At 46.7% G+C, this 21,093-nt stretch overlaps 1 protein-coding gene across 2 annotated transcripts; it reads right to left on the bottom strand.

Moving 5' to 3' along the window:
* Positions 1-948: 948 nt before the first annotated feature.
* strn3 (striatin, calmodulin binding protein 3) lies at positions 949-21,042 on the bottom strand. Of its 2 annotated transcripts, none has more exons than XM_084438520.1 (16): positions 20,608-21,042; positions 14,480-14,583; positions 14,295-14,368; positions 14,084-14,165; positions 13,795-13,971; positions 12,833-12,974; positions 12,501-12,630; positions 6,952-7,088; positions 6,266-6,438; positions 5,824-5,871; positions 5,429-5,550; positions 4,706-4,873; positions 3,971-4,111; positions 3,506-3,613; positions 3,230-3,316; positions 949-2,913 (listed from the first exon to the last, which is right to left on the bottom strand). In XM_084438520.1, exons 1-16 carry the CDS (start codon positions 20,860-20,862, stop codon positions 2,744-2,746), a joined length of 2,118 nt encoding a protein of 705 aa, XP_084294646.1. In that variant the 5' UTR covers positions 20,863-21,042; the 3' UTR covers positions 949-2,743. The 2 variants fall into 2 exon arrangements, with proteins under 2 accessions (XP_084294646.1, XP_084294647.1); XM_084438521.1 differs by having other exon boundaries at positions 12,839-12,974.
* Between the last annotated feature and the right edge of the window lie 51 nt (positions 21,043-21,093).

Raw genomic sequence — 21,093 nt, 5'->3', positions numbered from 1 at the left:
AGACACACCAGCCCGGGGGGCCGGAAGCGACTGGGCTGCGTCCCATTCCTGAACAGTTAATCCCTTTTATGTGCCCTTGTTCCCTCCATGTCTCCACAGCTCCTCCTAGTGTCCACCTTGTTGTTGACACCTGCCCAGGCCAGTTAGACCTGAGAGGAGAGGTGAGGTGAGCGAGGACACATGGGAGAGAGCAGCTTACCTGAGTGGAATGCAGCCAAGCATCCTGTTAGAGTACAATGCATCCTTCATATATCACTTCCTTCCTTCCAAATTTTCTTGAAGGTCAAACTAACAGGGTAACTGCAGCGCAGTGTTACTTTGACCATCCCAATCATATTAGATCAGGGATAACTTAGCAAGGAAAGAAGGATGCATTGTGCAGTATTCAACTAGGGCCACGGGAAGAACACTCACTCAACACAGGTCCGACAGTTCTATCACACAGATGGGACTCCTGCCATTTTAAACACTTTCTGTGGAAATGTAAATATCTGATCATGCGTGCACTTATTCTAGGACACAAGTCTGTCTGTCTGTCTCCTGATCACAGCATGGTGGTTCTGTTCTGTGTAGTTAACTGTACAAAGGTCAGTTGAAGTGTCTTTTACTCAGATATAAAGGTAATGTACGATGTATTCTTGACTTCTCCTGGTGATTATATTGCTTCTACTGTATCTGTGCCAGCATGCTTTCCATAGGCGGTTAGCCCACACGTTCATTTGCATGTCGAACTATTACTGTTTTAAACTGAAAAAGGGGGATTCTATGATTCAATGTTTTGATGATTCCACATTCCATATTTATTGTTTTTGTTTTCTTTCAATAAAGAGTGAAACAATAGTGTATTTTTACAATGTGTCGAATTGTTATTTGTTAATGTTTACCAAAAACATAAGCCATATAGAACAAACACAAACTGGGAGGTAGTCTACAGGTACACCATTTAATATTTATTATAGACATTTTATATACATTACTTTTCAACAGTTGTATTTTACTATGTGGTACAATCCTTAAAATCAGCTGATTCATAGTTTGTAAATCAAAACCCTTACAAAACTCATCAAAACTTGCAAACCGATCAGAATTATTTTTTTTGGAAGACTAGAAAAAATACTTTATTGTATTAATCATGCATTACACAAACAAAAAGTCTTTAGTTACATCATAAATTGTATCATGTTTTTGAAAATAAAATACGTTTTACAGGATAAAAGGGATAAGTACAAACAAAATTCTGAATCGTGATTTTATCTTGTTTTCCATCGAAATCCCTTCTTAAAAACAACCCCCCAAAAACAACACATGGGAGAAAATAACATACCGGTTACTCCCCATGCTTCAAAGCACTGATTTAGCAGGGCAAGGCCAGAAGGAGACCTTGGGGTCAGACCAGAGACTGATTTAAAAGAGCATTTCTACCAAAGCGACAGGTGTTCACTGTTCTCAGGTGACCTGTGCTCAGACTGGAGGGGCCTGGTCTGATCAGCTCCCCTCAGTCCCACACAGGAGGCCCAGACCAACCAGAACCTGAAATAAATATCAGCTGTCTAAAACCTGTGATAAATAAACTCAAATACAGTAAGGTGTACAAAAATATCACATAGTGATAGGATGCTGCAGTTTATTATCCAACAGTGGAGCGCTCTCCGAGGAGACAAGGACCATGTCTGCCGGCCCTGTGGTGTTCACTCCCGCGGGCAGCACAGGCACGCAGGAGATTTAGACCTGTTTATCTCTAAGGTGGCTAAGCTACGGAGGAGACAGCATCTGTGAGATACAGGCTTCACCAGGGCTGCGCCTCACTTCCTCTCCTCCTGGTCCCCTCACTCCTCAGCTGGTCTGACCACTCTGGGTACGGAGTGTGGACGCCGGCAGGGAGTCTGCCTCCACCTGTCAGGCTCTCTCTCCCAGTGGAGGAGATGAGGGCAGGACACCACTCTAGACTGTTGAGACACACCCCAAGCCTCTTCAGTGACAGGAAACAGGACGTTGATGGGCGGGAACACAATGAGTTGTGATGGAGGGATCAGAAGGGAATCATTTATTCCCTTTTTTTTTTTTTTTTTTTTTACTTAATGTTCAGTGCTGTTATGACAGACTTTATTTATAGAAAAAGGATTATAAAAACTATATTTATTTTTTTTACACAAAAACGTCAATAGGTAACTAATGCTAAAGTATGAAGCTGATTGACTTGAATATCTCATATTCTTTTCACGCTACATAGATGTTGGGTGGGCGGGGTCTCTGAATTGACGCAGGGGTCCAATTGGCCCACCAGGGGCTGCGGTCACATGACCCAGTCCTCCGCCCTGTGACTCCCAACGCCAACTGACGGACATGACAGCCAATCGGCGGCCACTGACGCATAGCTACAGAACAGATATCAGCTCAGCTCAAACCCAGTCAGAGGGCTACATGTGTTGGATCTCTCCCCAGCTTAATCTTACAGTAAATTACAGTTACAGGTTACTTTAGTCTGACAGGTGAGATTAAACCGGTGGGGCGCTGCGCTCTACTCTGCTCTGCTCCTCCCCCGCGCCTGGCGTCGAGTCTGCTCGCCACCACAGGGTGAGCCCAGCGGGATGAGGGTTCAATGTAGTGTCATCATCAGGTACGATAAGCTAGTCTCAGTCAGTCAGTCTGTCAAGTTTTAAACACTAGGCAGTGGGTCTGTCCCCACCCCCCCCCTCGTCCTCTCTCCCTGTTCTCCTCTGGGCCACTAGGGGGCGCTCTCCTCCTAGACGAAGACCTTGGCGAGGGCGTCGGCCCCTGCGCTGGCGATGTAGGCCTTGGAGGGGTGGAAGGCCACGTCGTAGATGGACTCGTCCGACTTCTTCCGGTGGGCGGTGATCTCCTGGACGCACGTCTTACTGTCCAGGTTCCACAGGCGGATGGAGCAGTCGTGACCTGGGGAACGGGACAGAGGGAGCGCAAGAACTGGATCAGCAATGTGACTATGGAGTCCTGATATCAGACATGTGTTTGAATCCTAGTGTTAGCTCTGGGTAGGTGGTTAGGCTGAATCCTAATGTTAGCTCCTGGTAGGTTGAATCCCAGGGTTAGCTCTGGGTATTGTTGGATTGAATCCTAGTGTCTGCTCTGGTGGGTACTAGGTTGTTAGGTTGAATCCCAGGGTTAGCTCTGGTGGGTACTAGGTTGTTAGGTTGAATCCCAGGGTGGTACAGTAGCTCTGAGTAGTGAGCTGTTTAGCTGCAGTACTTACTTCCAGACATCAGGTAGATGCCGTTGGGGTCCACAGCCAGGCTAGTCACAGCATCCAAGTGGGCCACCATGGCATGGATCAGCTTACCTACAGGACACACACACACACGCACACGCCATCAGTCAAACCGGGAGAACAGTCAGTCAAGAAGGTCATGGACACAAATAACAATCAGACCGAGACACAGACAGACAGAGAAGACACCAGGCCTTAACATTCAGACAGGACAGGACACGCAAGTCTGTAGTCCTGGTCATGGCAGTCTGGTCTAGCTACCTGATTTGTTGTCGAAGAACTTGATGTGTCTGTCCTCGTGGGCGGTGATGGTGACAGGCAGGGTGGGGTGGCTCACCACCTTGTTGATGTGATTGGCTGCTGGCAGGGCTTGAGGAGGGAGGGAGGGAGGGAGGGAGGGAGGGAGGGAGGGAGGGAGGGAGGGAGGGAGGGAGGGAGAACAGTATACAGATGAGTGACAAATTAAAGGAAAAGCCAACATTAAAGTGATACATATCCCCCACCCCTGATGTATGTCATCATGTACAGCTGTTGAATGAAATTGGTCATGAAGTGATACTCCTTGTTTCCTGATTATCAGCCTGTAGCAGAAACACATCACCGATTAACCCAAGTTAGCTAGTTATCTTACTATAGTTACCTTACCACTACTGGCTGCAAGGTGACTGGATTGTTGTAGGCCTTGGGGTGTGCGTGTGCATGTGTGTGTGTGTGTGTGAGACTCACTGCTCTCCCCCTGGCCTGGCAGCACCGCGGCAGGCTGAGACGTCTCCAGGTCGTACACCACCACGCTCCCCGTGTTGAAGGATGCCACCATGTGGGCGGGGTCACAGCCGTTGAAGTCCACCGCTGTGGGGACGCCGTGCTCTGCAGGTCACATCAGGAGAACAACTTCACTACAACATTATGACCACCTCAATACACCCTAGATCCCCTACATCCTTACTAGGACTTAACTCAACCCTACAAGAATGGAATGCAACAGCAAACAGGAGTGGAAAGCTGATATTTTCTTCATGAATATGAATATATGAAATGTTTTATTATTCATCCCTCTCCTCTCTTTCCCCCCATACTCCTCTCTGTTCCCCCATACTCCTCTCTGCTCACCCATACTCCTCCCTACTCCTCCTGCTCCCCCATACTCCTCCCTGCTCCCCCATACTCCTCCCTGCTCCCCAATACTCCTCTCTGCTCACCCATACTCCTCCCTACTCCTCCTGCTCCCCCATACTCCTCCCTGCTCCCCCATACTCCTCCCTGCTCCCCAATACTCCTCTCTGCTCCCCCATACCCCATCCATACTCCTGTTCCCCCATACTCCTCCATACTCTTCTGTTTCCCCATACTCCTCTCTGTTCCCCCATACTCCTCTCTGTTCCGCCATACTCCTCTCTGTTCCCCCATACCCCTCCAAACTCCTCTGTTCCCCCATACTCCTCTCTGTTCCTCCTCTCTCACCCTTGTCTGCGTTGTAGGTGCTGATGCAGGGGTTCTTCTCCTGGGGGTTCCACAGCTTAACGGTTCCATCGGCAGAACAGGACAGCAGGCGGTTCTTGATGCTGCTGAAGGCCAGCCCCCACACGGCGTCCGTGTGGCCCAGCCAGGAGCCGGCCAGCACACTGGGCTCTGGGGGAGGAAGGGGAGGAGTCAGCAGTGGCTCCACAGAGAGATCACGCTCTGGTTCTCCACTCACTCAGCCTCGCAAAGCAGGCGCAATGATATTGGATAATATGGACAGTAGGTCAGCATATATAACTGTTATATTTTATACACACTCAGTGGCTACTTTATTTAGGTACACCTCTCTAGACCGGGTAAGACCTGCTTTTGCCTCAAGAACAGCCTGAATTCTTCATGGCCCGGGTTTAACAAAACGTCTTTCTGCACAACGCTGTCATTTAAGCATTTGTGGCCTTTCTGTTAGCTTGAACAAGTCTGTCTGGCTGCTCTCCTCTGACCTCGTCAGAACTGCCGCTCAGGCGCTCACTAGGGTGTTCATAGACTAGTCGACCATCAAAACACTAGTCCACCCTGTGCACTGCTGGTCCACTACCTTTTTTAAATGATTGAAAATCAGGTAAATTATTATTTTTGAAAATATATGTTTATAATTTTTGGGGGGTCGCACCATGCAGGTGTGTGTGATCTTACTGTAGGAAGAGAGGAGGAGTGTGTTCTCACCGTAGGTGTCGTAGGGGTCTACATTGGAGCTGGGGATGTTCCACCACTGGATGGTGGAGTCGATCCCGCCGCTGTAGCACTGCTCGCCACTGGAGCTCATAGCCAACGAGAGCACAGGACCGCTGGCGAGGAGAAGAGAGGCTTTTTCTACTGCTATTCAGAACATACATTTCTGACATGAAATGTATGGTACCCATCAGAATACTATTTTGATACTACAAGTGTACTTATCAACTAGCTACTATTGGAGTATTAGATACCATTTACTTATTAGCTACTAAAAAACTATTAGATACTATCAGATAATGTATTCGTTACTGTGTTAAGAGTGTTAGATACTGTAAGAGTACTTATTAACTAGAATTACAGTGTTAGATAGTGTGAAGAGTACTTACACATGAGCTCTGAATGTGTAGATGGGCTCCACATCGAAAGAGGCACTTCTACAGACCAGGGAGCAGAGAAAACAGCATTAATACAGGTGCCCCACCACGTTCTCACAGACCCAGACCATTAATACGGGTTCACCCCACGTTCTCACAAACCCAGGTTACTACAGGTTCTCCTCCGCGTTCTTCCAGACCCAGGTCACTACCTGTTCACCCCACGTTCTCCCAGACTCTACTACAGGTTCACTCCACGTTCTCCCAGATGTAGACCCAGGTTAATATAGGTTCCCCCCCATTCTCCCAGACCATTAATACAGATTATCCCCTGCATTCTCCCAGACCAGGTTACTGTCACAAACCCAGGTTACCGTCACGCCTCTGTATGATACATGATATTTATGGAAACAGCTAAATAAACAATAAACAGATAGCCAATCAGAACACTTGCTTTTTGGCAGGGACGGTCTTCTGCAGGTTCCACAATTTGAGGGTGTGGTCCTCGGACACGGTGACGAGCACGGGCTCCACGGGGTGGAAGGCCAGAGCACGCACGCCGTCAAAGTGACTGCGTAGCGTGTACTTGGGGTTCCACGTCTTCCTGAAGGAGTCGTTGGCCGGCAGCTGAGAGGGGTCAGGAGAGAGACAGGAGGGAGGACAGGGGAGAGATAGAGACATACAGACAGCTGGTTAGACAGGTGTGGAGCGAGCTGAAAGCAGGCTGGCTGGCTGGCTGGTATGAAGGGCGTGTGTGTGTGTGTGTGTGTGTGCCTGCCCTGGGGAGGACGAGCAACAGGACTGCCTCTCTCCCCGTAGAGGGCTTCAGAAAAGCAGCAGCTCCTCTCTCTTGAGGGATGTCCACCCCCAGCGAGGTGTGAAGTGGTAGAGGAGGAGGAGAGGGGGGAGGGAGAGAACAAGAGAGAAAATGCAAAGGAGTGCAACAGAGAATGAGATCAAGAAAGAGATGGAGGGAGAGAAAGAAAGAGGGAGGAAGAATATGCAGGTCTATATGCCTGTCTGTCTGGATAGTGTACCTGTGTGTGTGTGTGTGTGTGTGTGTGTGTGTGTGTGTGTGTGTGTGTGTGTGTGTGTGTGTGTGTGTGTGTGCATGCGTGCTCTATGCCAGGGCAAGCTTACGTCATAGCTGTAGTCGGCCTCGTCGTTGGAGACGGTGAGGTCAGCGAGGTCGCCCAGCCCCAGGACGCTCTCAAGAGCCTCGTCAGAGCCCAGGATGAAGGACTTGCCCCCGCCGGAGGAGAAGGGCAGCGGCTCCGCTAAACATAGACACACACAGGCCCTGGTAAACAAGCCGTCACTCCTACTGAGGGGCCCTGGGCACACATACACGCACGCACACACACACACCTCTCAAGACAGCCTGGAAACATCACCGAGTGTGTGTGTGTGTGTGTGTATGCTCAGAATATCAGAATATCCCATGTAGCAGTGAGGAGGAAAGCTGACACAGCCCTCTCTGGTCCTGACAGAGATACCAGAGGGCAGGGCAGGCCTCAGTAACGTCCCAGAACACACTCCTCACTATACTAGTACACTAGACCAGGGGTCCCCAACCTTTTTTGCACCGAGGACCGGTTTCATATAGCCAAATTTTCCGAGGCCCGGGGGGTAGCCTATCATGTTTTTTTTTCTGAGCCTATTAGGTTGTAGTGTTGTAGCTTTTTCATAAGTTAAAGTAGGCCTAACAGCACACTGATTTAAACACATTACATACATATTATTTTGGTGTCAATACATATTAGTCTTCTATTATTATTATTATTATTATTATTACTATTATTATTATTATTATAGGCCTAATAATAAGTTTTAAGTAGGCCTAACACACTGATATAAAACATTTTGATTTGATTTGATTTATTGACAAAAAACATAAAAATTTCAGATTATCAACATAATGTGCAATGTCAGGGATAGTACAAAAAGTCCAAGACTTGTTTCCATCGTTGTCTCTGTTGTTTCAATGTTCAAGTGCATGTTGGCGTCTGTTTAAAGTGCATTGAGCATTCTTAGTGCATATTATTCTGGTGTCACCACAGATTATTCTTATTCTTCTTCTTATTATTATTATCTCCATGCTAGCTAGCTAAGAGCGCCAAGGCAGGCAACACACAGACACAGTTCACGTGGCTAGCTCAAGATTAACTCGGAAGTGCTCCTTTATTTGGAACTTCCGGGTCGGAAGTAAAAAATCTGTAAATGGTTGTGGGCTTCACAGATAGTGGTTACTGGTGAAAAAATGACCAACAGACTGAACGCAGTAAATGTATTACCCCACCAACCCCCCCCAAAAAAAAAAAAACAGAATTAATTTTAGGCTATACTTTCCAAGGCCCGGTAGCACCTGTGCTGAGGCCCAGTACCGGTCCGCAGCCCGGTGGTTGGGGACCAATGCACTAGACCACTAGAATACACTCCACACTCCTCACCAGGGCTTAAAAACAAAATTATTTTTCAATCGGTTCGCTCCGAGCAGAACCAGCATATTTAACGTTTCCGTTCTTGTGTTCCGCCGCCAACATAGCGCTCCTGAACCGGTTAAGAACGAAACACAACGTTCCGTTCACCGTTCCGCACTTGTTGCGAGCTGAGCCAGGCTAGCCACGGCCCACGAGGGCAAAGCCGTTCTCCGAGAGCCAGTAGGGACTTAATGTCAGTCAGGGCAGAGCCCACAGCTATAGCAAAGCCTTCGGCTCTGTGTCAGGGCACGGCTACGTGCGCTCCACGAACGGGTAGCGGTATTCCGCAGGGGAACGATACAACCGGGAAAAGGCTCAGCTTTTTTTTTCTTTCTTCTTTTTTAAAATTATTTTTAAGTTAAATAGGCCTACTACAAAGAACGAAAAAATAACGTTATTAACCGGTTTTAAAGATTTCAAATTAACGTTTCTGTTCTGGAACAATTAAAGACCATTTCGTTTTCGTTCCCGTTTCTGTTCCTTGTAAAATACCGTTCGTTTTCGTTTCCGTTCCTTGAACCGGTTCAGAGCCTTGCTCCTCACTATACTAGTATACTAGAATACACTCCACACTCCTCACTATACTACTACACTGGACCACTAGAATACACTCCACACTCCTCACTATACTAGTACACTAGAATACACTCCACACTCCTCACTATACTAGTACACTAGAATACACTCCACACTCCTCACTATACTAGTACACTAGAATATACTCCACACTCCTCACTATACTCGTACACTAGAATACACTCCTCACTCCTCACTATACTAGTATACTAGAATACACTCCACACTCCTCACTATACTAGTACACTAGACCACTAGAATACACTCCACACTCCTCACTATACTAGTACACTAGACCACTAGAATACACTCCACACTCCTCACTATACTAGTACACTAGACCACTAGAATACACTCCACACTCCTCACTATACTAATACACTAAACCACTAGAATACACTCCACACTCCTCACTATACTAGTACACTAGACCACTAGAATACACTCCACACTCCTCACTATACTAATACACTAAACCACTAGAATACACTCCACACTCCTCACTATACTAGTACACTAGACCACTAGAATACATCACACATCCTCACTATACTAGTACATTAGACCTTCACGAGAATACACTCCACACTATACTAGTATTACACTAGACCTCCATTCCACTCCACAGATCCTCACTATACTAGTACACTAGACCTTCAATAGAACACTCCACAGATCTGAGCTGAGCCAGGCTAGCCACGGCCCACGAGGGCAAAGCCGTTCTCCAAGAGCCAGTAGGGACTTAATGTCAGTCAGGGCAGAGCCCACAGCTATAGCAAAGCCTTCGGCTCTGTGTCAGGGCACGGCTACGTGCGCTCCACGAACGGGTAGCGGTATTCCGCAGGGGAACGATACAACCGGGAAAACTACTACACTGGACCACTAGAATACACTCCACACTCCTCACTATACTAGTACACTAGAATACACTCCACACTCCTCACTATACTACTACACTAGTACACTAGAATACACTCCACACTCCTCACTATACTAGTACACTAGAATACACTCCTCACTATACTAGTATACTAGAATACACCACACTCCTCACTATATTAGTACACTAGAATACACTCCACACTCATCACTATACTAGTACACTAGAATACACTCCTCACTCCTCACTATACTAGTACACTAGACCACTAGAATACACTCCACACTCCTCACTATACTAGTACACTAGACCACTAGAATACACTCCACACTCCTCACTATACTAGTACATTAGACCACTAGAATACACTCCTCACTATACTAGTACACTAGACCACTAGAATACACTCCACACTCCTCACTATACTAATACACTAAACCACTAGAATACATCACACATCCTCACTATACTAGTACATTAGACCTTCACGAGAATACACTCCACACTATTCTAGTATTACACTAGACCTCCATTCCACTCCACAGATCCTCACTATACTAGTACACTAGACCTTCAATAGAACACTCCACAGATCATCACTATACTAGTAAACTACACCTTCAGTAGAACACATTCCACAGATCCTAACTATACTTAGGGCTGCCCCCTGAAAGTCGACGCGTCGAATCATTAGTCGGAGACCTTTAAGTCGACAGATTCTTTAAGTCGAGCAGTCGTTTTCTGCTCCACTGTCAAGGACTAGGAGGTGGACTAAGATCACTCACCTGCCTTGTGATTTATATAGGACAGGCCAATCATTCGTTTTAGACCTAGGCTATTACCGTAGCTATTTGTTGGGCTGTAAAAGAAGAGTTAAGACTGATATAGCAGAGGGAAGAAGGCAGGGAGACCCTCTCCTCTCCACTAAGCGTCTAGCCTACTATGCGCCAGCCATCACGTGCATTTCCCAAATGGAATATCCCAACACACTGCTTTCCTAGATCAATCTTCTTGTATATCCAATGGTAAAAATAGGGTTACTCATAGACAGCTTGAGCTCTAACGTCTGTGAAAATGCTTTAGTGACAGCCAAAACATTTCTTTGTTGACTGCTGCCCAACGTATGAGCCTATTCGCGCAAGCTTTCAAATGCGCAGTTGAGGAGACTATCGTCAAATTGCCCAACCCTAATGTAGGCTATGAGAAACTGTATAAAAACACGCGAACCATCCGAAGTAGATGGACAATGCTAGATGATTCACGCTAACAAGAAAACAGGTGTATTTTATTGTGCAGCCTGCAATTTTGAGTTTAAAATTTCACAGCTGTCCCCTCCAGCCTATGGGGGGGGGGGGGGGGGGACGGGGGGACGAATTCTCCAGACATGACACAAAATGAAGACAAAATGTTTAGGATATTGATAACCTGTCTATTAATTATCTTGATTATTAGTGGTCCAAACCATGGACAATTTATTTTGAAACTTTATTCTAGTTTTTTGTTGAAAGGAAAATAATAAACACCAATCAAGGTAAAATAGCCCAATAAAGGCTATTCAAGCATAAATGGACGAAAGTTCGTTCAGAAAAAGATTGAACAAAGTGAAGCATCCCTCCATCTTATTCCACAAACCGATAGCCAGGCTATTCTAGCTATTTAAAAATGCTGTAATTATGTAAGTGTCATTCTCGTTTATTTTAAATAGCCTTGCCTACTTAGAAATGTGCCTCGGCAACAATTGGTTCTTTCTATAGGCTACCAATATAGGCCTAACCAAAATTATCACAGAAACTTGATGTCAAGTGATTTTCTGATAGCCAGGAGAAAGAGAAAAAACACATCGACGATTCAACGCGTCGCTTTGAACACCAAGTCTGAGTCGAATCACAAATCCTGAGTTGAAGACAGCCCTAACTATACTAGTACACTAGACCTTCACTATACTCTAGTACACTAGACCTTCACTAGAACACACTCCACAGATCCTCACTATACTAGTACACTAGACCACACACTCTCTCACCCCACTCTGTGCCATCTCTCTCTCTCTCACCCCACTCTGTTCCATCTCTCTCATCTCTCTCTCTCACCCCACTATGTTCCATCTCTCTCTCTCTCTCCCCCCACTCTGTTCCATCTCTCTCTCACATCCCACTCTGTTCCATCTCTCTCTCTGTCTCTCTCACCCCACTCTGTTCTAGGGATGTGCGCAGAGTCGTTTATCTGACTTTATGGTGCAGCTTCTGCTAATCGTTTAGGAAATACTAGTCAGCTAAACTAAATATAATAGAATTTGATTAAAAAAAAAGATTTGATAAAAAGATTTAAATAATTAAAGTCACCTCAGTCAGCATGTAGTTATTGTCACACTATATCGATTGCACCTGGATAGATAGTCGCTGCGCACATCACTACTTCATTCCATCTCTCTCTCTCTCACCCCACTCTGTTCCATCTCTCTCTCTCACCCCACTCTGTTCCATCTCTCTCTCTCTCACCCCACTTTGTTCCATCTCTCTCTCTCTCCCCACTCTGTTCCATCTCTCTCTCTCTCACCCCACTCAGTTCCATCTCTCTCTCTCTCCCCACTCTGTTCCATCTCTCTCTCTCATCTCTCTCTCTCACCCCACTGTTCCATCTCTCTCTCTCTCTCCCCACTCTGTTCCATCTCTCTCTCTCTCTCTCTCTCTCTCACCCCACTCTGTTCCATCTCTCCCCACTCTGTTCCATCTCTCTCTCTCTCTCTCTCTCACCCCACTCTGTTCCGTCTCCACAGCTGCGGCTCTCCCCCGCTCCCTCTCCGTCCAGGAAGTCAAACTCCTTCAGAGCCTCCTCTGTGTCGGGGTCATCTGGAAGGTCAGATGCCAGGCCCTCGTTCCCCACCTGGAAATAGACAGACAGGAGAGAGAGAGAGAAGGCCATGTACAACAACATTAGTTGGTCTTGTCCACAGCTGAAAGTCCTATCAGAGGGTTACTATGGCCACAACGAGGAGTCAACATCATGTCTCTGGTCGAGCATAGTCTTCCTCGGGAATCGGTGTTTGGTGTGGTGTGTGTGCGTGTGTGCGCACGTTCTTCATCACCTTGACCTTGTGTTTTTTTATCCGATGTTTGTCCGTTCGGTCCGACTCCTCCTCCATCAGGTCTCCTTCCTCATCCTCCTCTTCATCGCTGTCGTCAGCATTCTCCAGGAAGTTGAACGTCTCCAGGACGTCACCCGGGTTCCTGACAACAACAACGACAACAACAATTAAAGTATCCATCCATCCAAGGGCGTATTTTTGATTTGAGCTTTGGTGGGGACATTAAAAGTGAGTGTGCATAGTGCGTGAGCCAGATTTTTTTTTGCACTACATAAGATAAAAGCATACTGACCTACAGTCAGATGTGATAATCCTGATGCCTGGTTCTTTAAACTCCTGAATTGATGATCATGCATTTAGCCAACATGTGCACTTGCAAATAGTTAAGATTAAATTGTTAAATTATTGCATATAGGACAATTCAGTAGTCCCCCCCTAAATTCTACGTCGATGCATTCATCATGAAACACATGAGGACTTTAATGCGGGGTTTTTCCTGGCTCAGAATAGGTATTTTGGGGGTGATGCGCACACAATCTTTGGGGGAACCCTCCGTTTTATGCCCGATAGCCTACCAGCATGTATAGGCCTATACTTTTCGCCGTCGTTCTGACTGAGCTCACTTTTCACAATCGCGGGAAGTCTCCCGACATGACACAAAATGGATATGAAGCCAAAATGTTTAAGATACTGATAACCTGTCTATTAATTATCTCGATTACTAGTGGTCCAAACCATGGACAATGCAAGAAAAAGGTACGGGCTGCACTTGAAACAAGCTATCAAACACATTTGGAGAGGATTTTAATTGCTATATTTATTCTAAATTTTTTGCATTTTAGCACTGGTGATTTTCCTTTGGTTCTGGCTAAAATCTCTCGGTTTCAGGCGCTCCTGTAGCGTTTGTGTGATGACCCGTTCTCCAGCCTGGATTTATCTGCCCACCCTGCCGGCTTGTGCACCTTTTGAGGTCCTGTCCCTTTCTCTTGGTGGGCGACTCCCCTCCGTTGAGGATCTGCTCCAGGTTCTTGGTTTCCACCGAGCCGTTCTGCTCAGAGCCCGCCAGGCCCAGCAGGGACCGCACCCTCTGGGACCGCACGTCCAGTATCGTGTCCGTGTAGCCTACTTCCTGAAGATACCTACACACACACGTGCACGCACACACACACACAAAGCATGTTGTCAATTAATGTCCCAAACGATGATAGCTCATGCTTAAGTGTGTGTGTGTGTGTGCGTGCGTGTACTCACTGTCTGAGGAGATGTCGTCCCTGTTTCCAGGTGAGTTGGCTGTTCTGAGGGACAGCAGGGACCTCTGTGTCTTTGGTTTCTTCTACAGGACACACACACACAGTAAGACAAGGGAATACAAAGCAAAATAATTATGTAACAGTCTGATAACTACAGTCCTTCCCTCTCTGCAGAGATCAGTGTGTCCGTTCTGGTGAAGCGAGGTCCATACCTGATTCAAAGCTTGGCATCTTCACCTCGCCTTGGTTCAACTCGGTTCCATATTTTAACTTGTGGTATTTTGCTCTGGAGGAGTCAGACACAACAGGAGGTCCCTTAGCATGTAGAGAGGTGGGACAAACACTTCTGATTGAATAATAGTTGGATGATAGATTGATATGTACGTTCTGGACTTACCTTTCCTGCTTTAATGCATATTCTAACATTTTTATTCTTCTTACTAGATCATTCTTTAGATTTTCTTGACCCTTCCTTTCTCCTTGAAGGAATGCTATCCGGGCCTGGAAGGGGAGAGAGAGAGAGAGAGAAAGAACAAGAGATTAATTAATGTTTACACTTCTGAACAAGACCACCAGACTGTATCAGTGTCTTTTGATTTGAAGCACTCTCTCCTTCTGCGTCAGGTGAAAGTGAACTCATCAACAGTGCACCTCTGACAACATTTACATTAGCCCGTTCGTTTCTGAGAGGGGCGTCTCAAGCCAAGGGTGATAGAGACCCAGTGAACAGGACCAGTCCGAGCAGGGCCACACACACAGCTATGGGGAGAGAGGGTCATGTATGACTGGGCTGAGACCAGAAACAAGGCCTGTAGAACCACTGCACTACCTGGCCCTGGGGAGGCTCTCTGGCCGCTTCTCCCCCTCTCTCTATCCCTCTCTCTCTCCCTGTAGAGACCTTCTAGAGAGAGAGAGATGGAGAGCGAGTGGATAGAGGGAGAGCGAGAGAGGAAGACATAAAGACAGTATATAATTATACTATCGCCCTTTCTCTCTCCCTCTCTCCCTCCATCTCTACATCCCACTCCCTCCCTCCCTCCCTCTCTCCTGCCTGGGTTACACAGCAACGTTTGACCCCGTTTACGGGACTTTCAGTTCCCGTTTGCACCTGGCAGTTACACAAACACGGTGTTAGCGTTTTGAAAAGCCGTGAAAATTTCGAGAACACTACCAGGGGTGTTTTCGTTCTCATTTTCCTGGATTCCACCCTTGTGTAAACAGGCGAAGGCGATCTCGTTTTGATAACGATGAAGGACGTTCGGCTATTGTACAGTTAAATTATAACACAACATCATCTTAAAGCCCAGAATATGATTGTAGGATTCAATGTGATTGCTTCGTCGAAATAGGCTACTCTTGTCCGACCAAGATTCTATATAGATCTATTAGTCGAGCACTTGTTAGACAAAAAACTGGCTATAGGCTGTATAACATTAATAAAATAGCCTACGAGTTTCCTAATTATATGATTTATGTTAAGACTGATGACTGATTTAGTTCCATACATAGCCACGGGAGCATATTTTGAGCAGGGTGCTGCTGACAAAAGTCTTAAAATGCATGGTTGCGTATTGTAAACAGTGGGCCAATCTTTATTTCATTTTGTTAGGATCAAATTCTATTTGATTTGATAATGTTCTGCTATTCTAATCTGTTCTGTTATTCTTTTATGCATTATAATAGTCAAAACGCAATCTCCAAAGACGCAGCAGCATTATATAATTTAGACAAACTGCAATCTCCAAACACTAGACAGAACATAACATCTAGACGTGGAGTTTTTAGTCACAGACTATACGATTTTGCAAAGACTGGGATCATGCAGGTAATTTGCATTAAGACTAAAAACTTCAGATAATATTAAACAAGTTTGATTTTACTAGAACTTCAAGAGAAAAAGACTGATTTAAGACTCGGATTGCCACCTCAAACGGGGAGCATGATCGGACTCGGATGGACAAAATGAGAGGTTATTATGGAATATGAGGTGGAAGAGCCTGGTCTAGCAGGCCTACAACAATAAAATAGTAATAATACAATTAATGCTGAGTGACAAATTAGGCCTACTACCTACCTAAGGAATACGCTAATTTGGAAATGTAGGCCTGAGAACAGGCTGGCCAAGATGTCCTTTGGTTGAAGACAGGCAGCTCTAAATAAATGCATTCGAAATAAATTATTTTAATAGATAACTGTCAGGGTCTGTTTACAACAGGCACGCTCATGCTCAGTGTTGCGAATGGTGCTGCGATAGCGTTTCCACCTAACCCTGATAACTTCTAGCAACGCTGATGAAACTTTGTGTGTAACTTGGACGTCATTCTCGTTCTCATTGTCATTCTCCTTCTTGAAACGGCGCCGTGTAACCCAGGCCTGACTCTCTGTTGCTCTGAGCAGCTGGGTGTGTAACCCTACACTGTTTGAAGGCCAGAAGGCTGAGAGGCAGGCGGGGTGGGGGGGGCAAACAGGGTACTGGGAAGTCAGAGGGGTATTTATAGCTGCCCCCCATCAGAACTCCTAGATCTAAGGAGGAGGGAGCCATCATAGTGCCTGGGCTGTGTCAGGTAAACTGGGGGTTGACTTGGCCTGGCGTCGTCATGGAGACAGGGAAAGTGGGGTGCCCCTGACACAGTGACTCTACATCTGAGCTCACCGGCCTTACGTAACACACCGCTAACAGACAGACAGCTCTGGACCTGAAGAGGGGTTGAGAGAGAGAGAGAGAGAGAGAGAGAGAGAGAGAGAGAGAGAGAGAGAGAGAGAGAGAGAGAAAGAGAGAGAATACACTGGTGATCTAATAATGGAGCTGGATTATTCCGGCAACTAGATATAGATATCCAGTAATTCAGATTGTCCTCATTGAAGAAGCAGCGGATCTCCCTCCATAGCAAACAGACCAGACCTCAACAACTACATGCAGAAAAGCCCTCTGGTGGGGGAGGGAGGGGGGAGGACACTGGCAGCAAACCACAACAGCTGTCCCCATTTGTCTTTTAGTTGTGGACACTCTGGAACCAGCTCAGCTAACCAACCAACCAGGCGCCCAACTGGACTGCTCCTACACCCTAATATCACTGCCCGTACCCTACCCTGTTCTTACCCCCTAATATACCTTATTGCCCCTACCCCCTAGTATACCTCACTGCCCCTACCCTGCCCCTACCCTTCTGGCCTTTCTGGTACCCTGCCGTGCCCCTGGGCTGCTGGCCCTGCCCTAGCAGCCTGCCTCTCTGGTGCCCAGGTCAGCTCCAGGACCCTCAGGTTTCATTCCTGCCTCTATCTCACAGGAAACACGCCACTTTACTGTCACTCTGGCATGCGGTTGCTGTGGTAACAATGTAACAGAGATCCAAATAAACAAACAGGATCTCTCTGCATGGCTGTGGTAGGCTAGGGACCCTCTGCGTGACTGTGATAGGCTAGGGGCCTTCTGCATGACTGTGATAGGCTAGGGGCCTTCTGCATGACTGTGATAGGCTAGGGGCCTTCTGCATGACTGTGATAGGCTAGGGACCCTCTGCGTGACTGTGGTAGGCTAGGGACCCTCTTCATGGCTGTGGTAGGCTAGGGGCCCTGGGCAAGGAACATATGACAGGTGATCAGGTACTGATAGAATCTCAGTTACTGCTCAAACCTCTCAGAGGAATTCTCCTGGAAGAATGCCATACCCTAACTGCCCATGCAAAAAAAAGTCTGAAAAACAAGTAAACAAGTACGTAACGTAACTTGCATGCCCCAGGTGAGCAGGGTTTGGGGGTCATGATAAAGAGCTGGTGTGTGTGTGTACCTAGTGTGAGATTGAGGTCAATGACAGCAGCAGTGAGCTGTAATCCTACCGGTCGGGCTGGGGACACGGTGAGCTCACTGGCCAAACCAGCGGGCTGACAGAGGAGTATTATGGGCTGTTAAGAGCAGGAGCGGCCATGGCTACCTAAGCAACTAACTCCTCACAGCATTCCAGTGAACAGCTGCCTCCCTCCTAACGGAGACGCAAATAATGGCTGACTCACCCAGATCTGGAGAGACCGATCAATCACACCACTTCACTGTAAAACAAGGTACACTTAAGATGCTTAAGGTTTACACTATTCATATACCCATACAGGTCTACAAAGGTACACTAATGATACTGGTGAAACCCACATAGGTCTACAAAGCTATGCACAGTAGGGTAGCCTATAGCCTTGTCATATTTGGAATGGTGCCAATAGCCTATTAATCTGAAATCATTTATTTCCACAATAAACATGTTCTCACCACCAAACCCTGGCCACCCAAGATGCTAAAAGTCAGTCCCTCTCCTCCTTCCACAGCTGAACTCATCCCAAGTGGACGATGTGGAGCAGAAGCTATTCTGAGCCTACTTATGACTATCAGCCAGCCAGGCAACAACCCAGAGCTTTGGAGGGGGGGGGGGGGGGGTCAGAGAGAGGCACGAGAACATTAGAAAGAAAGAGCTGGAAAGATTGTTAAGAGACATGTGTTAGAGAGACGGGGGTGTATTAAACATGCTGGTTAGAAAGAGAGAAGGCATAGCAGACAGTGTAAGCCAGCTGGCTGAGACAGAGAGAGAGAAAGAGAGAGAGAGGCAGAGAGACAGGTAACACCTGGGTTCTTCCATCATGACCTCACCCATCACCTCCTCACTCTGAACAGGGATGACCTCAAACTAACTACACCCTGTCACAGTGGCACACCCACTATTTGACAGACTGTCACCTGGGACGTTTGAAGAAAGGAACTGAGTTGATTTCGCATAGCTTCATTCAAACTAGATAAACAATATTTGACCCACAATTCCACAAAATACTAAGTGGCATATTCAAACAAAACCCTTAAACATCTTGGCCTCTGCAATCATATTCTTCACTTCCTAACCTTCATGGGAAATGAAATTGGCCAAGTCAGTCATTAGTCTGTCTTGTCCATGGGAGAGGCCATACTGGTTAGGAGGCTGTGGGGAGAGTGCGCAAGAGTATGACGTATTACTTGCCTCTTGCCCGCCAGTCCCAGTGACCTGGAAAATCAGATTTAACCTAGATAGTTGCTGGCGAGGCTATTTCCAAGCCTGATGTGACACTGCTGATATTGGAGTGATTGGGGTTAGCTACCAGGGCAACATGGTCTGGTGTGTAGATGGCAAAGCTGTTGGCACGATAGAGTTAGCTTTAATAGCTGTTAAATATGTCTGATTCCTCCCTGCACACACCATCCAGTAACAAACAAGGACAAAAGTTCAAATTTCAGGTACTAATAGATGGCTAATTGACTTTGCCCAGTTACCGCACCGCAGAAAAACAAAGATCATTTAGCCTAAGCCTTCTTCTTACTCAGAGAGGATGGAGAATCTGGTAGACCATCAATGCAAGCTAAATCCTAACATTAAACAAGTGTTCTTCAGTTATTCTGAATCAGGACATATTCTGAGACAACTTAGACAGAGGCTGTGTATCTAGTGGAGCAGAGATGGGAGGCTATGCGGAAGACTGCCTATATCCATTCCAATCCCCTGACAGACAGCTTGTGTAGGCTATCAGCTTGGTCAGAGATGGAGTCATGCTAGAGGTATGTGTCGCTGAGCAAGTCAGCACAGGGCACTCAAACAAACATGTAGCTGCCTCGACGTGAGCCTGCCATCCAGACTCCACTACTTCACACGGCCTGCTGTGGACTGTGTTGGAACAAAGCAGGGTTCTTCTATCGGTAGCATCTCAACACCTCTAACACTGAACCACCACAAGGGAACAGCCATCGTTCTCTTTAATGCGGGTGTCCCCGAAAGAATTGCAGTGTTATGCAGCTACCAAATAAGAGACAGGCCCGCATGGACACTGTGGCCAGATAGCCAAAGAATTGTGACAGTTCGCATATTTTGACAGTCGGTCGCTGCTGGAGGGCTACTAAAACTACATAGGTAGTTTTAACAAACATGTTTCACAGACTGAATGTGTATTAGTTATACAGTTTGTGGCTAAAACTAACGTTAGCCTGATGGTGTCTGACAAGGATCCAGCCAGAACGACGCCATAATGACCACACCAAAATGGCTGCATTCACGGACTAGTTGATTGCTAGCTGAATTTGGTTTATCTCTCTTTCCAAATCAAGTCATGTTTGAGTACCAAATCCAGACACTATAAGAGTGACAACGACGGGAGTTTAATTGTATTCCAGATCAAAGGGTAAGATCTGCAACTAACACGACATTGTCAAAGACATAGATAACGTTAGCTTGTAGCCTAGCTAGCTAAGCAAATAGGCGGAGAACACGATAGCAAACGTTAGCTAGCTAACACTAGCCATCACAACGCACGACCTCTCGCTTCGAATAGCTGGCTAACGTAAGATCATCATTAGTAAAAATGTTGTATATGAAATGTATATTTGGCTAAATTAGCACATTCGTGCCAATCCACTGTAGTATAATTTAGCTAGCTAGGTACACACCACAACAACAGAGAGCTAGCTAACCTAGTTGGCTAACATTAGCTAGCATGGCTAAGCTAAAGTAGCTAATATTAGTACCTGAAGTTCGGCCCTCTCCACTTCCCAATGAGCCCTTTCCATCTCAAATCGGGCCCATTCGTGTTGGATGTAGTGTAGGATACCGGGGATGGTGTACTGCTGCGGCCGAGGCATCTCGTCCGGCTGTTGCACCACCATCACCCCGCTGCCGCCGCCGGTCCCGGGATTAACGGTGTTGTTGTTCCCTTGCTGCGGCGGCGGCTGCTGTCTCGGGGCGGCCATTCCAACTCCTCCTCCGCCAGGGTGTTCATCCATCTTTAAGACGAGCAAGCTCCCAGCAGAATTTGCTGTTGGATTTCGTCTCCTCTCCCCCCGTCTCAGCTCAGTATCGGTGTCTGTGTTTGGCCGCTACTGACTCTGAAATGCCTCGGTGGCGGTGGCGAGTCTGTTTTGGATTCGGTGTCAGCGCACAGATTTGCCGGTCGCCATTACTCCTTTCCCTGGATGAGGCTCCCTGGATGAGTCTCTGGATGAGTTTCCTTACTG

Source organism: Borostomias antarcticus (assembly GCF_949987555.1).
Source record: "Borostomias antarcticus genome assembly, chromosome: 5".
Lineage (NCBI taxonomy): Eukaryota > Metazoa > Chordata > Actinopteri > Stomiiformes > Stomiidae > Borostomias > Borostomias antarcticus.
Note: the sequence above shows the minus strand (reverse complement) of the source record. Positions and strands in the feature narration are given on the sequence as shown.